The sequence below is a fragment of the Telmatherina bonti genome, assembly GCF_933228915.1.
Source record: "Telmatherina bonti genome assembly, chromosome: 18".
Taxonomy (NCBI): Eukaryota; Metazoa; Chordata; class Actinopteri; order Atheriniformes; family Telmatherinidae; genus Telmatherina; species Telmatherina bonti.
This window is the reverse complement of record NC_136616.1, coordinates 24,547,015-24,561,246: the sequence shown is the minus strand read 5'-3', so window position 1 is coordinate 24,561,246 and position 14,232 is coordinate 24,547,015. Positions and strand designations below refer to the sequence as shown.

General features: G+C 42.1%; 1 protein-coding gene across 1 annotated transcript in view; it reads left to right on the top strand.

The window, feature by feature from the left end:
* Nucleotides 1–934: 934 nt before the first annotated feature.
* LOC306769230 (coiled-coil domain-containing protein 149-like) overlaps nt 935–14,232 on the top strand; it is a gene marked incomplete at both ends in the record, with an annotated part of 17,857 nt that continues 4,559 nt past the window's right edge. The window contains 11 exons of the mRNA XM_079257796.1: nt 935–985; nt 1,694–1,855; nt 2,023–2,061; nt 2,417–2,524; nt 2,647–2,763; nt 4,230–4,402; nt 5,127–5,199; nt 5,379–5,463; nt 6,018–6,162; nt 6,341–6,417; nt 11,451–11,483. Coding sequence (XP_079113922.1) covers nt 935–985; nt 1,694–1,855; nt 2,023–2,061; nt 2,417–2,524; nt 2,647–2,763; nt 4,230–4,402; nt 5,127–5,199; nt 5,379–5,463; nt 6,018–6,162; nt 6,341–6,417; nt 11,451–11,483 — 1,063 coding nt within the window. The remainder of the gene's footprint in view (nt 986–1,693; nt 1,856–2,022; nt 2,062–2,416; nt 2,525–2,646; nt 2,764–4,229; nt 4,403–5,126; nt 5,200–5,378; nt 5,464–6,017; nt 6,163–6,340; nt 6,418–11,450; nt 11,484–14,232) is intronic.

Sequence of the window (14,232 nt, the reverse complement as noted above, 5' to 3'; positions counted from 1 at the left end):
TTTTAAACCAACTACTTTACGCCAAAGTTCTGCACACATGAAGTGATTATAAAAGTACGAAAGACTCTTAAAGGCACAGAAATATAGGTTAAAGGATAAAAACGTAGAATAAATAAGATTATTGATTTTTAAAAAAAACAAAAACAAAAAAAACACCGATGATTCCACGGTAAAACAAAACATATATATATGCTTCTCAACCATGAACCAAAGAATGACGATAGTAGTTTTTAAAAACGTTCACATCTTTGAGGGTCTGGGCTGCACCTGATCACTCAATTAAAATGTAAAAAGTGATTTAGCAGATACATGTAATTTTATATTTTATATTCTCCAAGTTCATGTATTTTTTTTTCATTTAACTAGAAATTAGCTAACAAAATTTAAATAGATATGTTTATGAAAAATATTAACGTAACTTGTAACGTAATTTGTACTAAACTGGGAAGAGCAGACTTATAGTTTTACATTACCTTTATTCATTTGCCTTTTTCTTTTTCATTTTAAGAGTATAAAACTTTCGCAGTGACAAAACAATGTTTTATTGAGTTAACAGTGACCTCAAAGTGTCGACGCAATGCAAACTACAGATGAATACAAAATGTTCTGCTTTTATTATCAAAGGAAACTATTTCCGTTATGAGAAATTCTTGGCTTTCCACCACATATTTCGGAATATTGTGTCCTGCTTCACTTGTAATTGTAGTTTAAAATAACAGAAACTGATGGTCAGGGTTTATTAATCTCACAGTGTCCTTTTTATTATTATTGCGATTTCGTTTTAATCGCTTTACCGGAAGTTGTTTAATTTTGACAGCAGACGTTGAAAAAAAGGTGACGTCGTACGACAAACAAACGGAGGAGGCAAGGAAGCCTTGTTCAGCCTGTATCCTGGCAATTCTGTGACATTTTTATATTTTATTTTTGTATAGTTATGCAGTCTTCCAAAAGGAGTGAGAGTGACTGGCAGGGTCTAGTCAGCGAGGTAAGTGAGAGACCGCGAACCGCTGCTGCAGCGGCCAACGCGTTTATCAGGATCTTGACCGGTCCATATGGAGCGAGCATCAGTGTCTTCATTACATAGACGGGCCAAATTAAGTGGCAATTTAGCGGCTTTTCACACGTCACCTCTGTTTCTAAGTTGCTATTTAGGGTGACTGTTGTTTTAGGTAGAAACACGTCTATCACGGCATTGTGTTTGTTTTGTAGGTGTAACCCACCTGTGGGCCCACATATTACAACAGCTGCGAGCCTTTCAGGAACCTGTGAAAGCATTTATATTTGTATAAAATGAACGGCTTGTATAACTAGTTAAAAATAAAGAGATTGTCTCATGAAAATCAAATATGTGAAGCTCTAAAATGATACTAATAGACCTAAGAATTTAGGAGAAAATATTTTTATATATTGGAAAAAAAAAATACACTCTCCAAAAAGCAGTAGTGATGAACTTCTATTGCACATTCAGCTATTGCATCTACTTGATTTGGTTATGAGATGAATATAAAGGTTTCCACTACTTTGCACTTTTTTTTTATCTACATGCGAAACTATTCTAATTTCTCCTGTGTTGGTTTTTCTTTCTGTCTGTCCTGTGGGTGTGGAAGTAACTGCATGGTCTGCAGCTGGCTATATCCACACCAGCATATTTTGTGCAACTATACAACTGTGTTCATTTGCTCATTGGTTGTAGTTCCTGATATGTAAACGGAAACTGGAGAGTAAGAAGGAGGCGCTGCTAATCTTGTCCAAAGAGCTGGATACCTGTCAGCAGGAGAGAGATCAGTACAAACTGATGGCCAACCAGCTGCGAGAGCGTCACCAGGGACTCAAAAAGAAGTACAGAGAACTCATAGTGAGTGGGTTAAACTTTCAAGGTGATTCTTAATTAAATATGAACAATTAACTTTACAAACACTAAATAGTATGTTATTTGTACACAGATGAATAAACTGATGTTTTCCATTTGCATTTGATCATTAACAATACATTATTTCTGTTATTTATGTTATAATACTTTAGGATGGTGACCCTTCTTTGCCACCAGAAAAGCGTAATCAAGTAAGTTATGGGTTGATTTTAAAGAGTGCCTTACTGGTATGTTTGCTCTCATCATGTTGGAGGGGAAATTTCATGGCATGGTTAATGAAAAGTAATCTTCTCTTGTTGTTTTTTCTTAGGTTAAAATCCCAGTTAATTATGCTTAAGACAAACAATGACGGCTCAGGTTTCAGGGTTTATCGTAAGACTGTTTTTAAACACAGTGTAAAAGTATGAGTTTCATGAAGGGGGGGAAAAAAACCCTGAATGTCAGTACATGTTTATCATAACGATGTTTTTATGTACAAAAACACAGTTATCAGTAGTTTGGGAGCTGTTTTTAAATCTGTCAGTCCTTCACTGATCCACCGTTTAGGTGAACCTGGCTCAGCTTTTGAGGGACTCGAGGGAACGAGTGAAACAACTCACCGAGGAGGTGAAGGACCTCACTCAGAGGCTTGCAGAGGCTCAGGGAGACAACAAGGTGCAGTCATCGACATACACGGAGTCAAACACCCTTCACATAATGAATTAATGTGGACATTAAATAAGTTTAATGGAAATGTGTTTGGGAGGAGTTGTGACTTTATTTTGACTCGCCTGCAGTTGCTGAGGATGACCATTACTCGCCAGAGGCTGGGGGATGAAGAAGTGGGGGTACGTCACTTCCCTGCTCATGAGCGTGAGGATCTGGTTAGCCAGCTAGAAAGAGCAGGGCTTCAGGTATTTATATTTTATATTTATCCGATAACAATTGGAACACTTTTTACAAACCAGACACTCACATAAAATTTAGTTTTGAGTATTTTTAAGGTGTTTTTTTAATTTGTTTGTTTTGTCATATTTTTTTTTTATCAGAGCCTGCACAACGGAAAAGAATTTTTCTTGCGAGTGAAGTTAAGCTTTCTAAACTCATTAGCAGTTCATGTTTGAACCAAAGCCACAGTGTTTGCTCAAAGAAGTTCTTTCAGTCATATACAAACAGGAATGAAAACTCCCTGTGAAATGTTTCAACCAAAGGACTTACGTTTACAGTTATCAGCTGTTTGTGTACAACATAATTCACACTGCGCTAGTAATTATTGCCACTGAGGTTCTCATACTTTTAGTGAGTCCAAATAAACTGAATTTAATTGGCTTTCCTGGAATCTAAATGAAATAAGAAGAAATGGTGTATGCAAACAACCTATAGCAAAAAAAAAAAAAGGCGAGTAGGGTTTTGAAATTGGAGAGCATGATTAAAGAGAAAGAAAATATAACTATTTGGTTCATTGCACTGGTATTCTTTAGAAAAAAAATCAGCTGCAGATTGTTGATATTTCAGGGACAGATGCTCTCCAGATTCCAGCCTCTTGTTCAGCTCCTTGTAATCTTTTCTACTTTCAACACCCCCAATCAAATGTTAAAGCTGTGCTGTATATAATTTAATGACATCCAGAGGCTGTTAATGATAATAATACTTGTTCCAAATCGTTAGCGTAACACTTTAGAAGAACGTAGTTGAAAATAATTTCCAGCAAAAAAAGCCAAAATATTTATGCAATAAAATGATAAGGCAACACAGCCTAAAATTCATCAATATGTTGAAAATTTGTTTGATTTTAGGAGATCCTCGGATGTGCTAAAAACATAAACTTGAGTTTACAAACTATATTAGTAACTACATCACCATAATTGCTAAAAGTGTCCCGTTCAAAGAGAAATTATTGTTCCAGATTAAGACATATATTTGTACTTTGTAAGAGGGCTGGCCTTAACTTTGGTCTGAACTTTTTACATTCCATTTCTACTTCCTCTTCTAACATTTATGTTTTGTTTTTTTTAGTGTCCTGCATCTTGTATGAAATTAGATAATCACTCACATGATCAGATGTCACACTGGTATCAGTGTCTTGCCTGAAGACGTTTAGACATGTAGTCTGGGGAAGCCGGGTTATTAAAACACTGATCCTCAAATTGATAAATGACCAGTCTTCCAATTTTGATTAAATAAAATGTGCCTCAATTTAAATGACTTAAATCACTTGTAACTTCTGTTACAATGGGAGTCATTACTTATTAAAATGACAATGTTTTAGAGTGTATGCAGTTAGAGCAGAATCTTAATAATAATCACTAAAGCTTTGAAATGTCTCAGTTACTGGTCCCAGTCAGTTTGGCAAACCTTTTTTCTGGTTGCCTTTTTCTAGATGGAAGAGATGGAGCACACCATAAAGGCGCTGACAGATGAGCTGCAGGACGTGAAGGCAGAACGCAACGTGTTCAGGGAGAAGGCCAACCGTCTAAATGTTGAGCTCAACCACATTTTGGGGAACCATGAGACACGTATCATTGATGTGGATGCCCTTTGCATGGAAAACAGGCGAGTCTGAGACAGATACTGGTATTTCAACCATTTTCAAACATGTTCCTTTTTTATTCCTCTTGCATATTCAAATTTTTGTATTTTTATACACTTGATTTTACAGTGTAGAACAAGTTGGTGGAAGTTTTGATTAATATATGATGTTCTAAAAGGTTTACAAGGTAAAACGAAGCAAATTAAACATGAAAAAAATCTAAACAATGATCCCACCAAGCAGAAATTTCATGATCAAGAATGAAGTGGTTCGACTGGTTAAGTTTTGTTGTGTGTTTTGAACAAGTCTCTGGTAATTTTACCACCAAAGTTGTTGTTCTGAAGTCTGGTTTTGTTCTGGTTTTACATTAATCGCACTAAATAAGTGTTAACACATCTGCACTAACAGAGCATTTGATCCACATTGTTGTTTTACTCAAACTAAACTTGTCAAGTGGGAACATTTCTAAAGAAAGTTGAATTATGTTGTGAAGTTTTGGAATATTTGGTCATATTTAAAAGTCATAGTTTATTTAAATTCACAGTGTTTTGGTACTGTAATAATTTGAATTTATTAGCACAACAAAATGAGCACTGTGTGCTGATATTAAACCGCATATTGCACATGCCCGAACTGAAACCATAATTCTGATGTCTGTTTAAGGAACTTCAGCTTCAATTTAACTACCGGGTTATGTGCATGTTGTGCTCTCAACTTTGACTCCACCATCTATGTTATTTTATTTAGGTATTTGCAAGACCGTCTGGCACAACTGCAGGAGGAGGTGAACCTGCTGAAATCAAACATTATGAAATACAAGGTAGACACGCTGTCAAAATAAGAGCTGGAAAAATTTATTGTGAGACTGTGAATACTGACAAAGTTGTAGTTATTTCACAAAGTTGTTTTCCTTTTTTTTAATGTGAAATATACTGCTTTTATTCAGTGCATCCATCAAAGCAAGCAGTTTGAGCTTTCTTCTGTTTTTCTGCCTGACAGACAGCCCTTGAGAGGAGGAAAAATTCAAGCACATATGGGAATTCAAACAACATTCCCCTTACTGGAGTAGTCTCAGCCAAACAAGGTGAAAACACGTTGACTTCACTCTGAATCCGTCTTTAATCCCAGACATAGGGGGTCTAGATGCTTCATCTGACAAGAATAAGATGGCAGAAAAATAATCTTTTGATCATAGAAACGATAACTGACTAGTTTCTTTGTCTCAAACCATGTCTTGCTGATTTTCTTTTCTTTTCATAACTTTTCTTTTTTTTTTTTTTTTTCTGATCCAAGTCACCCCCAGCTGAGTTTTTAATTGTATTCAGAGTGGTGGAGAGCACTACTGGCAGGGAAATGAGCCTGCCACGATGACTGACAGTTGCTAGCTGAAGCAGCACAGTGGGTTCTGGAGTTAAAGTTAGGAGAGTGTCACCAAGTAGACAGCTGTTGCAAATGCTCCATCTTTGTCTCACTCATGCTGTTTTTCCCCTTTCTGTCTTCTGTCACCTTGTTCTCTCTGTTTTTTAACCTTTGTTCAAAGTTTTACTGTTGCATTATTGGCAGCCCCATGGCGTTCACTCTTCTTCTTTTACAATGCTCCTTTCATCAGTTCCATCTATTTTATTTTATTTACTCCAGTCCAGGAGATGCTCCTGGAGGAGCAGGGCTGCAGTTTGCCGGCCACTCCTCAGTCCATCTCTGACCTCAAGTCCCTGGCCACAGCGCTGCTAGAGACGATCCATGAGAAAAATCTTGTCATCCAGCACCAGAGGCATACCAACAGGTAATAAGCGTAGTGGATCAGCTCCAGCTCTTTCATAAGCTTTACTTTTAACTCCTGACACATTCATGACGTTTGTATAGTTGTCATAAGAATACTCCTCCTCAAAAGCACACAGCTGAACTGTGTCACACAAACACATCAGCATGAAGAAACCTGACCTGTCTTATCCGGTCTGCAGGATTCTGGGAAACAGAGTTGCAGATTTGGAAAGGAAGCTCAAGACATTGGAGGTCTCAGGGTTATGGAGCCTTCCAGGTATGTCTAAAAAATATAGTGCCACATTCCTCTTTGAAATGGTCTCCCCATTATTTATCCAATTCCTGGCCCTTCTATGTACATGCAAAGAGGGAAGCTTTTATTTCAGCTGCTAATTTTAAATTGCAACACTTTTACTAGTGCAAAGGGCAATGTTTTTAATAGATCATAACCCCACAGAAAGAATATGTACTTGTTTTTGTCAGCCAGCAAAAAACTATATTTTGATGGGATTTTTTTTTTCTTTTAATTACACTCGACTTTCAACTGCTGTATGTATCCCATAATAAAAAATAAAAAAAAAAGAACAGTTTTTAGTCACATACGGCTGTAGGATGCTACAACACAGAGTGCACTATGTACCACAACTAAAAGATTTTTTCTCATGAACGTGTGCTTGTGTACCAATAAGAAACCTTTATTCTGACTTCACCTGTAGCTATGAGAACTAGCCCACACAAACCTCTGTTACCATACTCCGTATGACAACAGCATTTTAAAGCTGGTTTTGCGTCATTTTAGGTGGATCGGACATTGGTATTTGGTTGTGATTGTTAAATGAGACATGGAAAGGCCTTTTTATTGAAAACATAAAGAAAGATAATATATATGATTTTATTCTTTTTCTTTTAAACTGCCAGATTTCCTGAGGTCTTAAAGAAGTTTCAGTGGTCACTGTTACTACTGTGAGAGGATATACAGTACATACCTTGAGAACTACCACACACCAAACTGATGGGAACATACTTGATCGACATTTTATACTAACACTAAACTTCCGTTGTCTGTAATTAAGTACAACTGGTACAGATTCCTCTTTTTTTAGGCACAGTCTTGTCACCGACCATAAATGAAACTGGACCAGGCAGTGTTGAAGTGCAGTCAAAAAAAGATGTTTCCTTTCTTTCATATATCAGCTTTATAAATCCACAGGCATCATTCTTTTTTGTGTTTTCAGATTTTAGAGTTTAATACTTTTTTTTTTTTTTTTTTTGCTGAGGGATTGTCGCTGTAATGGCACAACACTGTTGAGCTTTTGAGACAAATGCAAAGTTGGGTTTTCCAGCTTCTTCATCTTCTGCCGCTTATCCGGGGTCGGGTCGCGGGGGCAGCAGCCTAAGCAGGGAAGCCCAGACTTCCCTCTCCCCAGCCACATTTGCCAACTCTGCGGGGGGGATCCCGAGGCGTTGCGAGGCCAGCTGAGAGATATAATCCCTCCAGCGTGTCCTGGGTCTTCCCCGGGGTCTCCTCCCAGAGGGACGTGCCTGGAACACCTCACTAGGGAGGTGTCCAGGAGGCATCCTGACCAGATGCCCGAGCCACCTCAACTGGTTCCTCTCGATGCGGAGGAGCAGCGGCTCTACTCTGAGCCCCTCTTGGATGACCGAGCTCCTCACCCTATCTCTAAGGGTGAGCCCGGCCACCCTGTGGAGGAAACCCATTTCAGCCGCCTGTATACGAGATCTCGTTCTTTCGGTCACGACCCACAGCTCACGACCATAGGTGAGGGTAGGAACGTAGATCGACTGGTAAATCGAGAGCTTCGCCTTCTGGCTCAGCTCCTTCTTCACCACGACAGACCGGTGCAGAGTCCACATTACTGCAGACGCCGCATCGATCCGTCTGTCAATCTTTGCGCTCCATCCTTCCCTCACTCGTGAACAAGACCCCAAGATATTTAAACTCCTCCACTTGAGGCAGGACCTCACTCCCGACCCGCAGAGGGCAATCCACCCTATTCCGGCTGAGGACCATGGTCTCAGATTTGGAGGTGCTGATTCTCATCCCAGCCGCTTCACACTCGGCCGCGAATCGCTCAAGCGAGAGCTGGAGATCACGACCAGATGAAGCCAACAGGACCACGTCATCCGCAAAAAGCAGGGACCCAATCCTGAGGCCACCAAGTCGGATCCCCTCAGCACCTCGGCTGCGCCTAGAAATTCTGTCCATATAAGTTATGAACAGAATCGGTGATAAAGGGCAGCCTTGGCGGAGTCCAACCCCCACCGGAAACAAATCCGACTTACTGCCAGCAATGCGGACCAAGCTCTGACACCTGTCGTACCTGTTGGACCAGACAGCTCGTACAAGGGGGTCCGGTACCCCATACTCCTGGAGTACCCCCCACAGGAGCCCCCAGGGGACATGGTCGAATGCCTTCTTGAGGTCCACAAAGCACATGTAGACTGGTTGGGCAAACTCCCATGCCCCCTCCAGGACCCCAAAGAGGGTATAGAGCTGGTCCACTGTTCTGCGGCCAGGACGAAAACCACACTGCTCCTCCTCAATCTGGGATTCGGCTATCCGGCGGACCCTCCTCTCCAGGACCCCTGAATAGACCTTACCAGGGAGGCTGAGGAGTGTGATTCCCCTGTAATTGGAACACACCCTCCGGTCTCCTTTCTTAAAAAGGGGGACCACCACCCCAGTCTGCCAATCCAGCAGTACTGCCCCCGATGTCCACGTGATGCTGCAGAGGCGTGTCAGCCAGGACAGCCCCACAGCATCCAGAGCCTTAAGGAACTCCGGGCGGATCTCATCCACCCCTGGGGCCTTTTTGACCACCTCAGCGACTTCAGCCCCAGAGATAGGAAAGTCCACCCCTGATTCCACCAGCTCTGCTTCCTCATCAGAAGACGTGTTGGTAGGATTGAGGAGGTCTTCGAAGTATTCCTTCCACCGACCCACAACGTCCCGAGTTGAGGTCAGCAGCTCCCCACCTCCACTGTACACAATATTGATGGAGCACTGCTTCCCCCTCCTGAGCCTCCGGATGGTGGACCAGAATCTCCTTGAAGCCGTCCAGAAGTCTTTCTCCATGGCCTCGTCGAACTCCTCCCATGCCCGAGTTTTTGCCTCGGCAACAGCCGAAGCCGCATGCCGCTTGGCCCATCGGTACCCATCAGCTGCCTCCAGAGTCACACAGGCCAAGAAGGCCCGACAGGACTCCTTCTTCAGTTTGACGGCATCCCTCACTGCTGGTGTCCACCAACGAGTCCTGGGATTACCGCCACGACAGGCACCAACGACCTTACAGCCACAGCTCCAGCCGGCCGCCTCAGCAATAGAGCCACGGAACACAGCCCATTCAGACTCAATGTCCCCCGCCTCACTCGGGACATGTTCGAAGCTCTGCTGAAGGTGGGAGGGGACTCAGCCAGACGTTCCCAGCAGACCCTCACAACACGTTTGGGCCTGCCAGATCTGACCGGCTTCCTCCCCCACCATCTGAGCCAACTCACCACCAGGTGGTGATCAGTTGACAGCTCCGCCCCCCTCTTCACCCGAGTGTCCAAGGCATGTGGCTGCAGGTCTGACGATACAACTACAAAATCGATCATCGAACTGCGGCCCAGGGAATCCTGATGCCAGGTGTACATATGGACACTCTTATGTTAGAACATGGTGTTCGTTATGGACAATCCATGACGAGCACAGAAGTCCAATAACAAAACACCATTTGGGTTCAGAGGGGGGGGACCATGCCTCCAATCACTCCCCTCCAGGTCTCACTGTCATTGCCCACGTGAGCATTGAAGTCCCCCAGCAGAACAATGGAGTCCCCAGAAGGAGCACCCTCCAGCACTCCCTCCAAGGACTCCAGAAAGGGTGGGTACTCTGAACTGCTGTTCGGCGCATAAGCACAGACAACAGTCAGGACCCGTCCCCCCACCCAGAGGCGGAGGGAAACTACCTTTTCATCCACCGGGGTAAACCCCAACGTGCAGGCACCAAGCTGGGGGCTGATGAGAATGCCCACACCTGCTCTGCGTCTCTCACCATGAGCAACTCCAGAGTGGAAGAAAGTCCAGCCCCTTTCGAGGGTACTGGTTCCAGAGCCCAAGCCATGCGTCGAGGTGAGTCCAACTATATCTAGCAGGAACTGCTCAGCCTCGCGCACAAGCTCAGGCTCCTTCCCCACCAGAGAGGTGACGTTCCACGTCCCTAGAGCCAGCTTCTGCAGCCGGGGATCGGACCGCCAGGGTCCCCGCCCCTTGCTGCCGCCCAGCTCACATTGCACCCGACCCCTACGGCTCCTTCCGCAGATGGTGAGCCCACGGGAGGTGGGGCCCATGTAACCCTTTCGGGCTGAGCCTGACCGGGCCCCATGGGTAAAGGCCCGGCCACCAGACGCTCGTTCACGTACCCCACCTCCAGGCCTGGCTCCAGTAGGGGGGTCCCGGTAACCCGCGTCCAGGCAAGGGAACATTTTTGCCCGAGTTTGTGTACATCATAGGGGTCTTGTGAGCCATACTTGGTCTGGTCCCTCCCCTAGACACCTGTTTGCCATGGGTGACCCTACCATGGGCATAAAGCCCCAGACAACATAGCCGCTAGGATCTTTGGGACACACAAACCCTTCCACCACGATAAGGTGACGGCTCAGGGAGGGTTTTTTTTTCCAGCTTCTGTCTAAGGGAACTAACGGAATGCAAATGTTAACTGTGTAAATAACGAGTGACAAAAAAGTATAGGGTGCAGCATGATATAAAGTTGGAGGTTAAGATTTAGAGACAAAGTATTAAGACCCTTAGCTGGAGGTGTTACATGGACAGTCCCTAAAGGTCTGAACATTTCACTCAATTAAGGGATCTCCAAAAAAAAAAATTAGGTTAGGGTTTTTAAGACTTAAGTCTATATATATATATATATATATACACACACACATACATGTATTATTCCTCCTTTAAAGTAAACAAACTACTCTAGAGAATTATGTCCATAAAAACCTCTCATAAGGTGTGTCTTTTTAGTGCAAACTACATTTTATTTAACAGGACAATGAATGAAAGTGTCAATTTAATTCCCTTATACTGACTATACAAAACATTAGAAGGTGAATTAAATTGTTTGTTTTCTCATGTGTCTTACAAAAGAAAGCGATCAGAACATAACGTTTTCCCTAATCAATGCTTTAAAAATATATCTTCCTTTTTTTTTGTTTATTAATCACAACAATAATGAGGCTTTATGTTTATAACTGTGTTTGTATGTGTGTGTCTTTCTCTCTCCGCTGTCTGGCCGCACCTCAGGCTTGACCTACCACGTATCGGTGGGAATTGGGAGTATGTATTCCTTCTGCCCCACTTAGTCAATCCATGCCCTCCACTATGTAACACCAGGACGAATCTGGGCAGATGCCCAGAAAACACGCCACCTCATGCCCACCTTTTATAAAGTGTCAACACCACTGACCACTAGCTCATGTGTCTGTTCATGATACCATTGACTGGATGAGGCTGCCAGAGTGCCACACACTGTTTTTTTTTTCTTTTACAATGAAATGTACCTGTTTAAAATTTTACAGCCAGGAAATATGTTTTTTTTGGTAGATTCAGGATAAGACAGCTTTTTTATAATATTACTGTTTTAAATTGGCTTCAGGTTCTCTTAAAAGATTTGTGTCCTGTAGTATGCACACACACGCGCACACACACACACACACACACACACACACACACACACACACACATATATATAGTAATAAACAGAAGAAATGTTTTTGACCGATGGGTCAAACTAAACCTTCATGTTTATTATTCAGGCCAATGGCAAAAGGATCAAAATATAAAAAGTTGAATTAGCTTTTAAAGCTACTTTTTGTGTTTTTTTTCAATTGCACTGCAATTTTTTTTTTTTAAAAATAAGTTTTGAACCTTTTATTTACATACTTATTTACATAAAGTCCACTTATGTTCATGAAAAAGACTTCCATAATAGCAGACATTTTGTGAAAAGACACAGCTGCAGGCTGTTCCTCTCCAGTAAATAAGCCCAAGTTAAAATTTAAAGCACAAACAATCTCCCAAATGGAATCAAAGCAGCATCCCAAATTAAATTGGCAGTCTGAAACCAGAAGACGAAGCAGCTCACGTCGAAATAAGTTCTCCCTTTCCACCACCGGAGGGAGATGTTGTGCTGTCTCCAAAAAGCCCTGATGGTGGAGGGGTTGCGGCTGGATGGAGGTGCCCTGTCATGAGACCGTCATTCTCTCTGCCATAAAACTGACAAGCATCCATTACTGAAAATGATTGCCCACATTACAAACACATTTAGGGGAATGTGCCGTTATTAGGGAATTTGTAGGCAAGGGACCAGAGTGCTTGACGACCACGCTGTCCACCACAGTTAGGGAGACAGAGATATAGAGAGAGATGGGAATGTCTGTGGCCTTGATGTGATAGGAAGTAGGGCTGATGGATATTTAAGGCAAACTGGATAGGATGGAGGGCCTTGGCAGCATACCTGAAGGCTGGAGAGCACTAAAGGTGACTACATTGTCTCCGGATGAGAGAGAGCCAAAAACACTAACAATGACATCGATGCAGTGAATCAGATAAAGTTGAGATTGATAGATGTCTCAGTTCATCCGATCTCCATGCTGTATGGGTGCAAGCTGAATTGTAACGTTGCAAGTGAAAGCCTGTCAGAGTGCATTAGACGGAGGTGAAGACAACCTGCATCATTATGACTCTGTTTTAGACTATTGGCAGTCTTTTTCCAGTTAAAAGAAAGACATTTCACCTACACAGCACTGCATCCTGGTGTAGGTCAGTGACTGTAGGACTAATTGACACCTATGGGCATTGTTGTACTCTTTGTTGCCATATTTGCGATGGGTACGTTATGTTTTGCAACATTTTGTTACATCAGAAATCAGTTTATTATTGTTGAATAAATGTATAAGCATACGCAGAATGTTTTATGTTAGTTGACTTGACAGGCAAATGCCAGTAAAGTGCCTCCTCCTGGGAGCTGCCTACCTCCTGGAGGCACAACTGCTGTGTTCTGTCTAGGACTTGCTCTGCATGTGTCAAACCATGCACCGCCTTATAAATGATTTTAAGAAGCAGTTTGCATAAACTGTTTTAAAATCTGAGCAAAAATGCTTCATGAAGGAAATCAAACTTGTTTTGACGATTGACGTACAAAGATTCACCATCATGAAAGCAATGTACTCTTATCAGTATGATGAGAAACGGATTTATCAACCGAACATCAGAATTAGCCGATTTGGCTTGTTGACTACAACTGACCCATCTTTTCACAAGGCAAGTATCACCCACTGGCGGTGGTTCATTTTTATTTATGTTCTCGTGCCAAAGTTAGTTTTCCCCAAAAGTGACCAGCTTTATTTAAGTTTAGGTTTGGCTTAAAATGACATGTCTGAAACATACATCAACAAAAAGCAGCATAAATATATACAATAGTTTGGAATTTATATATTGTGAATGACTGGGCATTTTTTAGTCTCCACACCCTATAGAGAAAATAATCTTTTAATAGATTAAATAGAAAAACTCACAGCGGTCACTTATCTGAGAACAACCCAAAAAGGCCCAACATCCCACCCAGTATCTCCTCTAGTTTGAACCTTCTGGGTGATCAGGTCCAAAATAAATGAACATTATTTTGGTCTAACAGTATTGATTGCATCATTCACTATGATGTGATGTTGTATTTATATCGAGCTGGCATTAAAAGGAAAATAGTAACAAAAAAGTAGTGGATACCAGCTACATTATTATTTATCTTATCAGTATTAGTCTGCTGTTTTACAATCAGTATTTTCTTTATTTAAAAAAGAAGAAGGCGAGGTTAAAGTCTATAAATTAAAGAAGGTTTAGAATGGGGTGGGCAACTCCACTCCTTGAGAGCCGCAGTCCTACAAGTGTTGGGAGTTTCCCTGCTGCAACACATCTGACTCGTATCAACAGGTAATTTGCAGGGTTTGTGCAGTTTAATGCCAAGCTCTGCACAAGTCTGCTAATTAAGTGTGTGTATCAGCTGTGTTGCAACAAGGAAACTCCCAAC